Source organism: Rhipicephalus sanguineus, chromosome 1 (assembly GCF_013339695.2).
Source record: "Rhipicephalus sanguineus isolate Rsan-2018 chromosome 1, BIME_Rsan_1.4, whole genome shotgun sequence".
Lineage (NCBI taxonomy): Eukaryota > Metazoa > Arthropoda > Arachnida > Ixodida > Ixodidae > Rhipicephalus > Rhipicephalus sanguineus.
The window spans coordinates 230841013-230859630 of record NC_051176.1 but is presented as its reverse complement, the minus strand read 5'-3'; the positions used below and the strand labels follow the sequence as shown (position 1 = coordinate 230859630).

Here is an 18618-nt window from a genome sequence, read left to right as displayed (position 1 = left end):
TCAAAAAGGAAAGTGCAAGTGCTCTTAGGTTTGCTCACTTTCTTTTTTGTAATATTACAGTATATAGTCAAGCCTAACTTTGCAGCTTTGTTAATGTTAAGAACACTTCATGAATGACCACGCAGGTACCAGACTTCCAAGATTATTGCTCACTTATTCCTGTGTCACATTTTGTCTTGTCAGAACTGCTGGAATGTCTTGAAGAGGCCAAGTTTGTTGACACTATTTTGTAATGTTACTGTACGCAGTATTTTCTTTTTCTTAATATTGCTAGTTTCACTGTAAGACCAGCATTGGTGCCAATATTCTGGTTTTTTATTCTGTTTGTTTACCTTTTTCATTGCAAGAATTTAGGGTCATTTATTCATCAATATTGGTGGCCATTTTCACTGCAAATGTCGCACAGCTAGCCGCAATAGGCCCCTCATCAAAGATTGTGATCAGCATTGATGAATGAAAATGTTTCTGCTGTATTGCTATTCTGGACAGGTGCATTTGTTTTGAAGAATATATAAGCATATATTTTCTTAGAAAAAGTTGTAGTGTTATTTGATTCTGGAAAATTCAAACCAAGCTTATGCGTCTTTTCTCTTCTGTGTAATAAATCTTTGCATTACTTTTCATGTTGTTAATACTGAGTGATGAACTCATGTCTAGGAACTTCCATGCCACTAGGAAGTTCACTGTAATCACTGCTATCGTGGATTAATTCACTGCTGCCCTTAAACTATATTGCCGACAACATACTGCAAGCACCGAGATGCATGTATTGCATAAGAAACATGGAGGAATAATTCTTCCTTTTGCACAGTGATATATGTTAGGCTAATATAAATTGTCCTGTTTACACCTTTTGGCAAATATTACTGCTATAGTAACCATTGACTGGCAACAAGTAGATGTGCATGTAACACAGCTGTTCAATTGAGACTGGCTTCATGACCACTAATGTTGAGCATCATTACATATCATGTAAATGCAAGAATTTATTGTCCTCTCTGCCATTGGCGGTTGCACTGTCACTTGCTGTTTCTATAGGCATGACGAAATCGAGATACCTATGGTTGAGGGACGTGCATGAAAAAGGAGCCGTGAACACCACACCAGTGCCTTGAAGCGAAGGTTGGCATATGTTGCAGTTACACAAAAGTTGCCCAAATGTTGCAGTAACATCCAAGCAGCACGGCGAGAATGTTGCTGTATGTAGCAATTACGTTACTCAAAGGTTGCCGTTATGTTGTTGAAACATTGAAGTAACGTTGCAAGAATGTTGCATCAACGTTTCTGTATGTCGCACTTCAGTTGCTTGAAGGCTGCCGAAATGTTGTGGCAACTTTCAAGCAGCATTGCGAAAACGTTTCATCAACATTGCTGCAAGTTGCTAAGTTACTAAAAGTTGCCTGAATGTTGTAGCAACTTTCAAGCAGCATTGCGAAAACGTTTCATCAACATTGCTGCACGTTGGTAAGTTACGAAAGGTTGTCTAAATGTTGTAGCAACTTTTAAGCAGCATTGCGAAGATGTTTCGTCAACATTGTGGCAATGTTGCTTTGAATGTTGCGCGAATGCTACCAAAAGCGGACATTAGCCACGTTGTGGCAATGTTGGAAGGTAACATTGCAGCAACGTTGTGGCAACAATGCGTGCTACTAGGGAGGCTGTTATGACTGGCAGTCGGTGCCGACGCGCTGGCCATCAGAATCGGCGGGCGAGGCGTTCTCACACTGCTAGAACACCTGCATCTTTCCTGGAAACGGCGTTCCCGGGACGGCAAAGCCGGAGACAATGGGCCACCTGGGCTTGACTTGGTATGCTGCCGAAACGACATGACCTGTATATTTGGACAGGAGTCGCCGCAGACCCTTTTCTGCCTTCGGGGAAAAGAAGAGTACGAGGAACGAGCCCGAGGAACCTGTCGCCTTTGCTTCCCCCACAAGCGTGCCGTCGACCACCTGACCCTTGCTGTTTCAAGAGTGCAACGACCCCTCAGCGACAGTGAAATGGACTGTGCCATGGTGGGTGGGGTCGTGTGTGTGATTGGTGGTCATCAAGAAGGAGGAGCCAGCCTGAGGGGTTAAAACGACGGTGCTAAGTGAGAAATGGGGCTCTGAGCCCTCGGTAACAAGCTCATCCAATTCGCTCGTCGCTGAACGCTGACCTTGTCACGATGTAAATTGCGAGCATTGTGAGAAGCACGACCACAAAATTGACTTCGAGGGCGCTTCCATCATAGAAACGGAAAGGATTCTGGGAAGGAGGTTCTTACTCGAGTCGTGGCACATCCAGGACATACCTGCGAATGTGAACCGGTCCCTCGGAACAATGCCTCCGATCTACGTGCACGGCCTCCGGAACGTGAGGGAAAGAGAAAGGCGGAGCCAAAAACAAGCTGCGACGAAGCCTCCCTGATCAGCACAGTCACCCCTGAAGAAGAGACCAAGCCGGTCTCGAAACGTCGGGTTTCCTCCAAGAATTTGTGGCTGGAGGTATTTCAACTTCTTAAAAAGTGCCAGTAAACTTGTTATTGTTTTCCCAACTTGCTAGCAGCATTTCCTCAACCCGGAGACTCGACTACGCTACCAAATGGAGTCCGACACTGCCCTATCGTAGCAACAACCTGGTTGCCGAGAAGGGACGGATCTAAATACCGTTCGCAACAACTGGTTGCAGCGGTGGGATGGATCCAAATACCCAGGCACGACAATACTCCTACAGGTCACCTATTCAAGGGAACCGCGACAGTTTTCTTGATGAGCACAACCAAAAGTAGCAAGCTGAAAACCTGTTCGGGGTCAGTCTACTTTGTTCGTTTTGATTGCATTCCACAATGATATTCACTGATCAAAGACAAGCAGTAAGTGCTTGTGATGTATAGAATGACTATCACCACTAAATGTATTGTGCAAAGTCTTGTCAAGTTTACTAATGGGTAAAATGGTTTGTGCATTAAATTTGTTGCAACATTAAATATTGTTGCAACACGACAATATTGATATCAATGCCATCTTTTAGTTGTGACAATATTCAGTTCTCGAAACAGCAGTATGAGGCCGACCAATCTGAGGTATGCTGAAGCCAATGCCCACACATCTGTACTACAATTATTAGCATGAATTGAATTAGTACCCGTGACTGATTATACTAAAATCCTTTAATTTAGCACCATGCCCAGGCACAACTAGCCGCACAAAATGTCTTAACATCCACAAGAACATAACAAGGTGTAAGCCTTACGCTCAAACTGATCAAGTGACCACACTGGAACTTTGCTAGCCGTACATTTTATTTCACAGCTAATGAACAAAAACTAAACAAACATCTGTCAGATGACAAAATACGACAGTTTGCATATATATACACAATGTGAGTGTATGATGTCCCAAATGTAAAAATTGAAAACAAATCTTTCAGAGTCCAGTGCAGCATTATTAAATTGATGTTATGATATGGGTGCACACCCAGCAAAAGGAAGCCACATGCCAATGCTTTCAGGAAGAGCAACTATTTTAGTTGGATTATGTATGCAATATGCAGCTACAGGAAGTAAGTTTATCTTAGGGTTCAGCTTCCGTGTATGAAAACATATGATTTCTTGCTAGAGTCACAATGTTTAAACATTTGATAGCTAGGGCTAATGGCAAAAGTTGGCATGAATGATGGTTGAATCAAAAGAACAGTAATGATGAGGCCAGTAGAATGAGCGAGGAAAAAAAAAAAGGAACTTGTTGCTCTTCCTAATTGCAATAACTTCCCAAAAAGCTCCCACAACTGATGCCGCACTCTTCGAATGACGTCTGCTTGCCCACCTGGGAGGAGAAAAAGAAGTTTGCATTTAAGAAAATTAAAATTTATCATTACTATACTTACTGAAATCTAATCAAATACTTTTTCCAATAAGAATTAATGTATGAAAGTGAGGGGTCGGGTTAGATTTCAGCATGCAGTTAAGCCACAACCACCAAGCACTTTATGCTACCACTTTTTACTTTTTTTTCAACATACAGTAAAAGTACCAGGAAAAAAATATCCGAAGTAACCGAATGCTGAATTATCGAAAGTATCAGGAAAAAAATGAACAAATTTCTTTGACATGAATATGCTTTCATTTTATTGATGAATACGTAAATTCAGTACTTACTTTGCATAAGAGCAGAACAAAAGCCTCAATTTTCGCCATACTGCGACTTCGTTCTCATGCAACCAATGGCACCAAACTCCTGTGTTTAATTAGGCCAAAATGTGCTCTGCAGCCCTTCCTTAATACGTACCCCCACCAGGCCCGTAGCCAGGAATTTTTTTCGGGGGTGGGGCCCACTTGCTGAAAACCACGACTTTTTGAGGAAAACACCTTTTTTTATTATTTATTTTCGGTAAAACACCACCCTCCATCAAAATTTCCAGGAGTGGGGGCGGCTAGCCGCCCCCCCCCCCCCTCCGGCTACGGGCCTGACCCCCACCACCACCACACGCATGTGACAATAGTTCTTCTGCAGGTAAAATGGCTGGCAACTGATAGTCTGTCCATCACGATGTAGCAAATGGGCATAGCACACCTATGCTCATAAATGTAACTAATGAACCAAAATGCCTCATTTTAATTGGCGTGTCAAACTCTTGAAAATATTTCTCTCAACTAGTATGAATCTTCACCAACTTGCTCAATTCCTTGCTCTTGCAAACAAGTCATTCATATTATTGGCAAGCAAACAGCTTCATTTATAATCACAGCTTACAAATCGTGCAGGTGGTGCAGAAGCTTAATTAAAGAAGACGTGCTACCTGCATGGCTGCCATAATGTCTACCGTCGTCCTCGACCCCTGGCACCACCTCGTCCTCGACCACGGCCTCTGCCCCTTCCACGGCCACGGCCCATAGTGGCTGCATAGGATGAACACCAATAAATACACATTGGCAAATGTGTTGCAGTTAAGGGGAGACGTGGGTCTTAAAAAATGGTTTTTTAAAAGTTGGGTAAATGGCATGAAATTTAATACACTTATTCAGCTTTTTCTGCAGATTCAAAATCTTTAAGTACATTTTTAATAGCTGCATTAGAACAAAAGATATGCAATTTCTAACACATATTTAAGCATACTTCTTACGGGGATTTTTGGCAACTTTGCTTTGTCAAATGCAAAAACAAAGTATGTGGCAAGATTGCCAGGGTGCTGGTCTAGCCGGTGATGCTATTTATTTTCTTATAATGTTGTTCACTAAATTATAATTCTCGATTATCAGAAATAGTATGCAACAAAAAAATTTCACTCACATTTACGTCTATTTATTTTGCATTCACAGTTTGTTGAAGACAATTGGATTAGCATCACCGGCTAAACCAGCTCTCTGGCAGCCTTGCCACATACTTTGTTTCTGTGTTTGACAAAGCAAAGTTGCCAAAAATTCCCGTAAGAAATATGCTTTTAGAGATTGCACATCTTTTGTACTAATGCAGCTACCAAAAATCTAATTAGAGATTTGGAATCTGCAGAAAAAATGGGATAAGTTTGTTAAATTTCGTTCAGTTCACCCAGCTAATAAAAGAAATAAAAAAAAAAGAGCCGCGTCTCCCTTTAAACATATGTTGAAGACCAGTTGGAACTGACTGCAGGCTCCCAAGACATGCTGCAATGGTCTTGACTGATGGTATGCACCACAAGGAAGCAAACAGGTGGTTTAGACAGGAGAATAAGAAAAACTTGGAGGAATGTGTTCATGTATTTAAGATATCTCACTATACACTAATGAAATGGTGACAAATTGCCTTAAAATGCCGTATGTGCAATATCACCTCATCACTGTTTCATGCAGTTAGTCCATGCTGTATTTCGTTCTAAAGTGGATCTCTTTAGGAATCTTCAAATCTGCACTTTATTAAGAAAAGTCATGCTCCACGAATTGCTCATTTACTTGCTTCCGAGAAATCTTGTTGGGCAGTATCAACGGTGGCATTACTGGGTTGATCATTGTAGTTGGTATTATTATGCCCACATGAAAGTGCTAGTTCCTCAAGGGGAAAAAAAGCTGAGGCATTATGTTCTACAATCACTTTAAGTACTATTACACGGGCAAGGTGTTGCAGCCACGGAAATGACGCATCAACATACCGTGCACTCTGGCAAACCAATGACTGCCTTCCGGAAGTCGTCGTAACCATGTGACACCGTAGACTTCGAGATTGGAGTGTGCACCACTCGATCACATAAGCCATGGGAATACCAAATCAGATTGAGCAAGCACGGCAATCATCGCACGCTGACTTTTACTAATGCCTTACTTCTAATGGCAGCACCCCATGATGTCACGGAAGGGTGCATTGTACCACCTACGGCGTGAAAATTTGAGTAGAGGGTAACTAATTTTGGTTGTATTTGAAACATCTTAGACTGATAAGCTGGGTCTGCACGCGCTAATTCTCATGAATCCTTCTTGCTTTGCTCTTCACCCTTTGAGACTGAAAGCATAAGTAGAATCTCATTAAACCAAACCTGAAGGGAACAGAAAAATATGCCCCATTCAACAGGAGTTCTTTTACTGAGAAAGATGTTTAGGGATACAGAACACAAATAACTTAACCAACCAAATCAGAGGCAATTGTTTCATTTAGGTAGTAATTACGTTCAAGCAATTCTCATTTCATATATTCCACTGTATAGCAATTTGAAGGATGTGTTGCAAGGCCCCTTCAAAAGACAGGACAGCGACTTTGCTTATTTGAGAACCGGGCACTTGAGATGTATTCTCTAATGAACTGCATTGTTATTTTGTTGTACTGTATTTTTCTTGGCTATCATTCACTTATATTGTAAGCCTGTTTTTTACAAGTTTAGTTGTGATTTCACTGTAACCCCTTTACTCAATGGCTTCAGGCATGTCAGGTATTCTTTCATATATAAATGAACAAATAAAAAAAATATTTATTTTTTCGACTACACTTGATATGGTCGCAAAATGGCTGGGACATTTGGCGTGGAATGACCCTCTACTGAGGTCATTCAATGATCACTCAGAAAAGTGTTTCAGGACCCTTTTAAGATTACCATCATGCAACATACAGTATGTAATGTCTACCTCATTACTCTGCATTGCCCAACTGCTTCTCCCTGTTGCTTCAAGTATAGTCAGTATATATGTAAATTCCACGCCAAACGTCCCAGCCATTCTGGCAACCATCTCAAACGTAGTCCCAAAAAATTGTGATGATTTACTGCATTGAAAAGAGTGAATTGCTGGAATATCTCAGAGAGAAAAAATGTTTTTGGTCACATGGGACCCTTCCGAATTTCGCATGATGTCATCTGAATGATGTTTGTGAGAAAATTTATTCTGAGAGTATTGTTTTTTATTTCATTACCAAATTTAGTTTACATATTAAGTAAAGCAGTGATGTGATTGACTGAAGCTGTTTTGGAGCAGGTTTTTGGAGCAGCAAAAAGTGCGTTTTGGAGCAGGTAAAAGGGCTTTTGGAGCAGCCAAAAACGCATTTGGGAGCAGGGAAAACAGCTTTTGGATCAGCTAAAAGCTCACTGCCAAAGGGAAAAATGAACCGTGTCAAGCAAAACAGTCAAATAAGGAGGAACTGTTCTGAAATAAAAAGTTCTGTCCAATAATGGCTGTTTGCATAACACCATTGGATCACATAACAGCCCCGTAAGCATAAACATTGGACAAGGGTGTCAATGCAGGCTGCCATTGGCGTTGTGGTCTTATAATGGCTTAGAGCGGCCAAACTAACAATGCAGGTAGGGTTTCCCAACTACAGTAGAATCTCGGTGATACGAATCTGAAGGGGGAATGACAATATTCGTATCGCCCAAAATTTGGTATCATCAAAAGACTAGCAAGACCTGTTTTCAAACCACGATATACGCACAAAACATTAATTTCTGTCAAAAGAACTCGTGTATGCCTTTCTGGGACACACGTGAACGGACAAATAAGGGAAGGCGCAACTGGCTGCCGCGAAAGCGCGCGTCAGAGCTTCACATGAGGCCAACTGAAAACTAAGTGAAGTCCGCTCCACCATAGTGACAAGCGAAGATCGACACGAAAGCCGAAAGGCTTCGTGCCAGGAGCGTAGGCAGAAAGGGGGGGGGGGTGCGCGCGCCCCTCCTGGCTACACCACTGCTTCGTGCCTTTTTCTACGACTATATAGCCTTTAATCTAGCGCTGCGTTAGCCGCGTACCTTCGGAGCTCGTACGCTATCGATGATCGCGTTGATAGCGACCGTGGTTTCGTGCGCGGCGGTTGCAGCAAACGGTAGTTCCGTTTTCAATCCGCCTGCACTGGCTGCGCACGTGCCTTCAAAACTACGTTCTGCGTCGCCTGTATTGCTATCTATAATCGCATCTGCCGCTGTTTTGTCCGCGGCGTTTGCGGGAAGCAGCACCACTTGGACTGGGTGGGCGTTGGACGCACGTGCACTTTCGGAGTCCTGTCAGTTTCGTCATCGCCATACATGTAGTGCTTTGCATCTCGGAGGCACATACACAATGAAAGGCAGTGCATCGCTACTGTCATCAGGCAACAGGCAACATGGCGACGGTCCGTCCGCGTTATCCAACGCTACAGTTACGGTCCCTAGAATATCGGACCGTACTGCCACGTATCAACGCGATCAGCCAGCCATGAGTGGTGGATGATAAGAATAGCATAGAATATGGCATAAGGCATCGTTCCGCGATAGCACCCCTGTGTTCCGCAACGTGCGCGGTGAAGCGTTGTGCAGGGCCTGGCGTTCCGGACTTTCCGCACTCCTTTCTACGTACGAGCCGTGCAACATTTTCAACACTGACGAGACAGCGCCTGACAAGACGATCGTGTTTAAGGGGGGACCCGTGCGTCGGCGGGAAATGGAGAAAAAGAGCGGGTGACGGTTCTTCTGGCTACGAGCATGGACCGGCACAGAGTAGTTGCCGCTGCTGGGATAGGAAAGGCTGCGAAGCCAAGATGTTTGAAGAACATTAAGCAGGCGACTGCGGTTTCGCCCACAGCGGTTATGGCAACGATAACCACAGTTCTGACTGTGTGCGCACTGGCCGCATGCGTACTTCCGAAGCTAACAGCATTCTGCTCTCGGCCGTCGCTCGACGGATTCAGTACCAAAATTCGTATCACCCGCCGCGACGCGGAAAAGTGTTCGGAACATCCAAATTTCGGCCCATTCGACACAGTGGAATTCGGCTGGGAAATTTCACGAATTCGTATCAGCCGGTTACGTTTACATCAACGCCTCCTAAATTGGTTTACTTGGGCTCGCAAAGAGCCTGGATCGGATTGGGTTGCAATTTTTGTCATGTCCAAATACGTCTGATATGCAGGTCTTTGGAGTTTTCAGTACACCTGCTGAATTCCGATGCCTCTTCGTGGCCTCAATGTGCCTCTTGTGTAGCATGTCGCTTTATCGCTGCAAAACCATGCTGTTATTTCTGCTGTGTAGCTACCCCTAACCGTTGTCAGCCGTAACCGTAGTCAGCTTAACCACGGTTAAGGTTGTCCGTGTGACAGGGGTATAACACTCGTTCGAGGGTGCAAAAATAAGGCAGGCGTGGACGTCGCTGTACTAAATACTAACAACTGTAATTTTACTTCTATGTTGCTGCGGCGGTGCGGTCACACCAGCTCGCGGCGAGCCGCTCCTTCCAAGGTGCATTTTTGGGGGGTCACGCCAATTTGCAGCAGTCTGGAGAGGGTTATGTCGGTTATGGTTATGTCCCCAGAAAGCGTCGGGCAGTATGCCGAGAAAAATGATGCACGAACACATTCCTCTCGCGGCATGAAAATTTTGCCGCGCGGCAGCTTTGGAGTGTCGCGTTTTGCCGCCGGCGGCGCGCTGCGCACGTTTTCCCGCTAGTGTGCTTATAGTTTGGCGCAGTTTTGGTGCAAAACAGCGGAGATGTAGCAGGATGTAGCAGCTTTCACGTCTTGGCGCAGTTTGGCGCAGCTATCACATCACTGGTAAAGGCATTTGTGCAACGCATTCAAAGCACAATAATATTACTGCAGTTTTTCTGCCATATATGTCTCCAGAAACCACGCCAAAATCTTCTATGTTTGCATTTTTCTCTTGCAATACTGTGCTACGTATATCTGAGTAATCAATACTTACTCTACGGAAGGCATATTTTGTGTTAATGAGTTGAGCTAGTTGGTACGTATTCATAAAATTAGTGCAGCTTGCACAAGGTCTCACAAGGCTGGGTCACAGCAGAGCTTCTGGGAACGTATCAGCTTCTCTTGTTAACCATCTGTACAGAATTCTCGGGCGGTCATTGAGTGCGTGCCGGTCCATGATGATAATTTTCTATCCACGACACACCAAACCTCAACCATAACAGCTCTGCTGTAAAACATCTGTAACGTATATGTGCCACAGAAATTGGGCAAATACCACTACTCACCACACTGGTCCACTAAAATTAACAAGGGAACACACAGGCGGCGAACACCAGTTAAGATTTCTGTACAGAGGTAATCAATAATTGAGCGAGTCCTAAACAAACCGTCGCAAACACCAGGGCCGCATGTTTCAGCTTCTCTTGTTAAACATCTCTACAGAATGCTTGGGCGGTGATTGAGTGTGTGCCGGTTCATGATGATGATAATATTTTATCGACACACGGCAAACCTCGACCATAACAGCTCTGCTTGTAAAATATTTTCACACCACTGAAGTTAGCAAATCTTACAAGTAATAATCACGAATTTAAGGAAATAATCATTTTGGTCCACAGTGAGACGCAATTTACACCACATGGTGCTCCAATTATAAATCAGCTTTATACCCCAATCGAAAGCAAATAATTTTCATATGACAAGCAAATAGTTCTTATATGACAAGTTTTATCATTACATTTTTTGTTGTAAGGAAGAAAAAAAATTTGAAGTTCCCCAAAGATGGCTATTAGCCCATTTGCTCATATGGCAGCTTCCTCATAGAAGTTGAACACTGGCATTGAACAGAGGATGCTTGAGAAAGTGGCAATTTCATGCACTGCTTGTAAACTCCTCTGTGCCATGGACTTCATAGCAGTGTTTGCTGTTCGCAAAAGGTGTTTTTTCACCAAGCTTGAGGGGTGGTTCAGGACACTTTGTACCACAGAAGTAGGCATGCTAGTAACACTTCATATGAGAAAGATCAAGCTATTTCACACAAAAAAGTTTTCACAACAATTTTGCAAAAAAGCCTTACCAGCCTCCTTCTTCTTAGCTTTGGCTTTGGGTGTGTCATCGATGAGGAGTGTTTCCAACGGCAGGCTGTCTGGCAAGAGGTAATATCGAATGTTGTTGCCTCGGATGCTCAAACTATCGAGCTGCACTGGTTCACGGTTTTTCATTGTCATCTTGACAGCTTTAAGGTGAGTGTTCATGGCCACATCAACACCTGCAAATCAAATCATGTGTCAACACTGGTAAATGCTATTGGTTGGTAAAAAACCATGACAAAAAAAAACAACAACAACAACAACAACAACAAAACAATTTATCCATGATCACTGGAGTATGCTAAATCACACAGGTGAAACAAGAGTCATTGGGCATGGCGTGTTCTGTACACAGGCATGGAAGAGACCTGGCATGCTTTGGAGCAACTTAGTAAAGCATGGCATTATCAAAATACATGCGCAACACAACAAATAAACAAAAAATTGTTCTCAATTGAACAGCACAGAACTGTAGTAGCAACCAAAGCAAAATATACCTACACTGAAGTATCAAAATATCTTGTATTTCTTGATAATGAAAGGTCTTCGACACTACCAAGTTAAATTTAAGCCTTAAAGGAGTACTGATACGAATTTTAAAATTTCTTGGGTTACTGCTCTAAATAAAAATACCGGTGTCGAGAAATTTCAAACGAGTATTGTGGTGCCTGGAAATACATAGAATACATTTTAATTATCGCTACTTTAAAAGACACTTTCGGTTTCGATATTGAGGGGGTGGCTTCTCAGAGACGTTTCATACCAGTGTGACGTCATGGAGATACAGAAACTCACACCATACTAGCGACAAATCCATCACCTGCTCGTGGTGCACATAAAAAATGATGCATGAATTGTCCTCCAGTGACCCTGACAGTGATTTCTGCAATTTAGGCTGCATGCATGACACAGAGCTCACAAACTTGGGGGAACTGCGTTGACTCGTCGGGACAATTTCCATTGCAGTGGGGCTGGTTTGCAGATGCCCAGCGGCGAAAACTTCAAAGTCAAATTAAAATATTTTTATACATTTCTCAGACTCCGGTGTGTGGAGAGCACTGACACTGCAGCATACCAAGGAAACGAAAATTGTTCCTTGTGTGATGTCTCAAAATAGTGTCAGTACTCCTTTAATTTTAGCACTGATAATGAAAAAAAAAAAAAAACCAATCAAACAAAGCAAGAACATAATCATTGTTGCATTTCAAACATCAATTCGCAAAGACACTGATGCTGCCTGTTTTGAAAAATCTATAGCGCTCTGAAGCATAGGACTATGGGTAAGCACCCCTTCACCGTTGTGCTGCTTTCTTTGCACTCTCAGTGTGCTTCTGGTTTGGATGGCATATAATATAGCTGTGCTACCATGCCAAGAACAACACAGAGTTAAAATTACACAATGTGCAGAAACTGTCAGTGTCTTTCAGTGCTCGCTGACACCAGAAAGCAATTAGGTCTCAGTTGCCATCTGTAATGTTCAGCACATAAAGCAGCAAAAAACACGCACTGTGCGAGGTGGCCGACTGTGCTAAAATTGATCTGATTGGATTGGCCGCACCACTCTGCAGTTGCCAGGGGGCAACCGCTGAAAGAATTTCATAGGAATGGCCATAGTAAAAACAAGATTCAGCGGAGTTTTAGCATGGGGACTTAACCATTGCAAAAACCAAAGGAAACTGTGCATGGCTTGCACTGACACAATGGCCAGTCGTAGAGGCCTCTGTGCAAGTGGTAAAACTTGAGCGTATGGTAGAGCCTTCAATGCATTGAGGTTTACATTAGTAAGAAGGGCAGGTGCCTGAACACGTGGTTAACAGAACAGCAGTGCTTTGTCGGATGCCCCAAGTGCACTCATTGAGAGAAATCAACAGCAACCTTTTTTTTTTTATCACCCAAAGATCACTGAAAGTCAAGGCGACATACAAGACAATCATGCGATCATCAGAGGTCTGTGGCTGGCTTGGATAAAACATACTGGTGTAATACGGAAAGGATGGAGATACGCGTTTGTGGTTCCCACTTCATAAAAGACAAACCCATGGCATATGTGCAGCTACAGGACGTACAAACACAGCAAAACATTTCATTTTTAAACAGGGCAGACCATCAAAAATATTATGGGAAGCGAACTTGGACTGCACTTCTACACTTTTGATCGGCTATAGCGCAGAACACGGAGATCCTGGAAGGCATGCTCGCATGGCAAGACAGACTGAGGTATATGCAGCTGAAGTGGAGTGCAAGTGGAAGACGAAGTCAGCAAAACCGCTAGTAAAGTAACTAAAAGTAAGACCAAAAAGTGTCTGGCAAAAACAAGGTAATTAACAATGTCAATGTAATCTCCTGGAATATGTTCACACATCGCTTCCTGTGTCCATTTCTGGTGGAAGCATAAAGACAAATTTTTTCCTGCTTAACAAACACATTCAGACTCCATAAGGCGCAAGTGGTAGGTCATGTCCAATACCCATGGCACATGGGCCCAGAAAATGACATTATCTCCCTAATGCCTTAAGATTGACGCAATCTGCATGGTACCACACAGGCAAACCCAATGTCATTTGCCGTAATGCTATTCGTAACAAATACCCATGCCCCATGAGCACAGAAATTGGCTATAACTTCGGAAGCTTTAACATTTAATTACACTTGTGTGACACCACAAGGGCAAATGAAGTGACATTCACCTTAATGCCATTTGCCAGCTAACACCTTCGCCAAAACTCCTTCAACTGAGAAATGTGTACTCTCGACGTCAAAGCTTGCTCAGTGCAGTACACATGAAACATTTCAAATAGCTCCTATAATGTAAGAACTATTTCACACACAACTTTTAACAAATAACATGTTATTATCTAGTTGCATTGAGCTAAATTCAAGCAATGGCTTTGACATTACAGGAGCCGTGTTGCTTCTTCGCTTCTGATTCAACATGCAATGGCCACAGTAGCTATGGTTGGTTCACGACCTCCTCTATAAACTTACGACCTGCTCATGCCGCCGCTCCCCATGTCGCCAGATTTGCTTTTGCTTGTTTGCTTTTTTTTAGTTCTCCAAAGTGCCGCAGCACGCCTTGGCACCACAACTTACCCCCATCGCTGCAGCCGCCAAGCCGCTGTTCTGCTTGGTGCGTGCGTGCGTTCGCTTGACGTTGTGGCACTCGAAGGCTATCGCTTGTCACACCTATCTTTAATAGAAAAAAGGTAGAGCTGGGCAAGCAACGTAGTGCACGGGACCTATAACCAACGTGTAGCGAGAGCGACTGAGTGGATATCGAGGGATGGCTAGCGCAGCCGAGGTAAACAGCCGAGTTAGGTGGCTTGATGAAATTCAAGAATTGCTAATTGAGGGAAAAACGGAATTGGCGTGTGCAAGACGGGGCAAGAGATCATTGCGAGAGGTCTTTACCCTGCAGTGGACACAGAATAGTCGGGTCATGATAATGACATCGAATATTTCATCCCTGCATTGAGATATTTGAAAGTTGTTGGATATCTGGGAGATTTTGTGTGGTCCCAAAAGCAGTGTTTACTGGATCCTCGGGAAGTATTTTGCTTTGAGCAGGGCTGAATTTTAATTCTGCCGGTAGTTATTGCAGATGGAATGCTGATGGACTGTAGGAAAAGCGTGGGGTGCTAGGTAGAATGTGCATATATATTCCTTTATGTCCTTGGTTGTACTGTTCACTTTTTTTACTAGAGGTAATGTTGATTGCACTGTTAATGTTTTTCTGCACTAATAAATTGCATTTTGCAGGTATCAACATTTTCGTTGCAAATTAGATTTTCCTGTATTGGTATTTCATGCTTCAAAAGCAATGTTTGGACTAGATTATTATTTACTACTGGTGCTGCAGTGTGCCATTGATTCTGGGAATAAGACATTCGTTTGAACCATAAGCTTACTTATCTGTTTCTTGCCATTGTAAACTGTGAATGCAGCCACTTACAAATGTTTCTGAGCTTTAAACTTGTAGGAAAATTCCAATTTTTAGCGCTGAGCAAGCAATTTATGCACATTTATAGCCATGGGCGTCGGCAGGGGGGGTGCAAAAGGGGCACTTGCCCCCCTCAAGCCACATCAGCACTGTCTTCCACCCAAGCCACAAAAGCGCTCCCCCCCCCCTCCCCCAGCCGCTATGCAACACGGTTTTGCACCCCCCAAGACAAAATCCTGCTGACGCCCATGTTTATAGCGGTCATAAGGGACTTGTCTGCTAAGCATTTTATTGTAAGGGTGAAGGCATCAGGTGAAATAAAATATCGTTCTTCAATCTCATGCCACAGAGGCTTTTGATGTGTGTCGGTGCATCACACGCATGATTGCATTGGCGTGCACAGGGTTCCCTGGGGGGGGGGGGGGGGGGGGGGGGGGGGGGGGGTGGGGGCAAAGGCTCATCGCGGTGCTCCCCCTCCCTATTAAGTCAATGTATCGCGGCAGACTTTGCGTCCCCTCTTCTTAGGTGACTAGGAGGGGGAGGGGGGCTCCCTGCCTTCCCTCTGCGCACGCCTATGATGATGTGAAGGAAACAATTGGCAGCTGAAGCCTTAGGCAGCATCAGGAATAGTACATTATTGGTGGGAAATACCATGTGGGTTAATGCTAAAAGTTCGTGGAATATAACTAGGGACAGTGCAAAGTGATTTAGCCAGTTAAAAAGCATGCTTTAGATTATAAATGAAACTCGCGTTTCTATACATCGTTATTCCTATGATGGAAATAGAGCACGCAAGAGCTGTTATCTCGTAACGCTTTGTATGTGAATGCTCCAGCAGTAAAAGCGTGGTCGCATCGCCGGTGTGAGACGCGGCAATGCCAGCGACACTCGAACAGAGGCCATAACTGCAATAAACTGTGTTTGATAATATTTGTATGTGCGAGAAATTGCTGTAACAACGTTATGATAATCAGCCGGTTTTGTCGCATGCTCCATCGTTAGACGTTCGCTAAACCCAAAGCACCCAGACGATAGCACAACTGCGCCCTTCTGTCGTCATCCGTGCACAGTATGACAACGATATATTTGAAGGGCGACGGGCAGGTCATGAAAACTTACACGAGTCATCCCATGCATCGTTCGTACCGTACGTATGTCGTCTTCATTTGCGTCGTAGAAACTTCGGTTTCAACTTGTTACAAGATCGCACCGCCTCGCCCACGAACGAATTATTTTTGTGGCTGCTAGACAGCGCTTAGGTAAGGCGCCGCTGCACAAAATAAAGTGAGGAAATAAGGCTAACGTTGTCTGGGTTATGTGCCGCATATTGCTTTCGTTTGCCTGCACTTAGATGGGGACGCAAAAGCGCTCACGCAGAGATTGAGATCCAGTAACGAATTCCAGGAGCCATCCACCCCGGTGCGTTTCAGCCAGATGTTGCTTCGAGAAGTTAATCGTGGATTGCTCGATCCACGCGTTGAGACTAGAAAACAATGAGAGGGAACGCGCACACCACGGTGCAACCACCAACGTCTGCGTCGTCTGCATGGGGGAAGTTGTGCGGCACCTGCGGTACCATCGGTCCATTTTTTACACGCCAATTTTTAGTCCGCACCTCGTAGGGATGGCGCCGTGAGCATTCGTAAGTTATAGAGGGGCGTGGTTGGTTGCAATGTAAAGACAGCAACAAGGACAAGCTAACAACACCCATAGCATGCCAGTACATTTCTGCATTCCACCAGCCTTGATTGCAGATTAGACTCTTAAAATATGTGTGTTAATTTTGATTATTAGCCTAAAATTTCTCCCTTCAGAAGACGCTCCTATCAACATCACGTCAAAGGCCATTCAGGAACTTAAGGCCTTATCTACTGAATGCAACTTCTTGTGCCCATGTGGCATGGGTACTGAGTTCTAAAAGGAAAAATATGTTCTTTGTGTGCAAAACGTTTCAGAAAAGAAGTCAGATAGGACAGAGCGCACTCTCTTCGCGCTCTGTCCTACGTACAAATAATGTATTTTTCCTTTTAGAATGCAGTACCAACCAGCCCAAGTAACCACCCTGATGGGTACTGAGGTTACCTTGCCGAGAAGCAGCAACAACTCGCACGAAATACCCTCAGATCGCTTGACCTGCTACCAACACATATGGCACTTTGCAGATTGTGCACTGACTGAACCAACATGTCTGTCTGAGCAGGCACTACCGACCATGACATCACACGAAAACAATGTATAAGTGTAAAAGTAGGGTGGCAGTATAACAGCCACCCAACAATCAAATCATGGACTCTTTTGTGCTATTATATGCAGATGCATTAAATATGGCATCATTTTTCACACACAAGTTGAACACACACACACACACACACACACACACACACACACATACACACACATGAAAACACAGGGGTACATCTTACCCATAACAGCGATAACTTGCAGTCAATGCTCAGCCGAGCTACACTGAGCAAAGCATACATGTCCATTTGGCTACATGAAGCAGCCAAATTAACATGTAAACAACTGTTAGCGGGTAAAAGCAAAAAGGCACCATACATTCTGCAAAACGCGATCAAGAAAGCAGGACACTGGAGCAAAACTAAGTGCAAGGTGACGCCTACATTACTATATCATCAAAACAATAGATATGACTTCTTCAATAGGCATGTTAAGTGTTCGCAACAACATTTGGAACTCTTAAAGCGCTGGAGACTGATAACGATCACTAAGACCGCACAAAGAATCGCAGTTTCCACTACAGAGTCAACAAAATATAAAGAAGTGATCCTTCTTTCAACACGATGTATTCGACGACTCTTTCTACAAAGTTTGAACACGACGAACACTCCAGTCCTGCAAATGCACGCGAGAAAGGAGCGGCAACAAACATAACACGGGCAACAGCACAGCCTATTATTAAAAAAAAGTATCATACACACCAGTTATCGTGCCGTGGACTTGAGTACCATTCTTCAGCTCTATCGTCACTGTTTCGTGACTTAGTTTCATCAAAAATCTGCAGAAAGAGTGAGAGGCGTCATTCTGAAGCCCGAATGATATTAGCATCAATCGTCAAGCACTGCACGAGCTACATAAGCAGGTATGCGCAACAATATCCGTCTAAAAGCGAACCAATAAACAAAACTTCTGTATCTTCGGCAGTGACACCGAAAGTTGCGATGACATCTTCCGAGAGATACATGGCGTAGAAGACGAAACTAACAACATAATTATCAAAGGTTTGACACACACGTTATGTAACCAACAATACAGATCACACATTACCTGACTAACTTCATGATTGCGATGGATTACAAATCCGCCCAAGCTACCAACACTAACGTTTTGTTTACGCGAACGCCGGTCTTTTCAAAATGGCGCGTTGCACTGCCTTCGATACTAAGCTAAATTTAGAGAAAATCGTATAAATGCTGAAAGACAACTATTGAAAATAAAATTTAATTAACTAAATTTC

The 18618-nt window shown here is 43.7% G+C and overlaps 1 protein-coding gene across 1 annotated transcript; it reads right to left on the bottom strand.

The window, feature by feature from the left end:
- Positions 1 to 3271: 3271 nt before the first annotated feature.
- Positions 3272 to 18544, bottom strand: LOC119374139 (small nuclear ribonucleoprotein Sm D1). The gene is made up of 5 exons (XM_037644205.1): positions 18429 to 18544; positions 18083 to 18159; positions 11191 to 11382; positions 4780 to 4879; positions 3272 to 3806 (listed from the first exon to the last, which is right to left on the bottom strand). The coding sequence occupies exons 1-4, from the start codon at positions 18440 to 18442 to the stop codon at positions 4800 to 4802; spliced, it is 363 nt and encodes a 120-aa protein (XP_037500133.1). The 5' UTR covers positions 18443 to 18544; the 3' UTR covers positions 3272 to 3806; positions 4780 to 4799.
- Between the last annotated feature and the right edge of the window lie 74 nt (positions 18545 to 18618).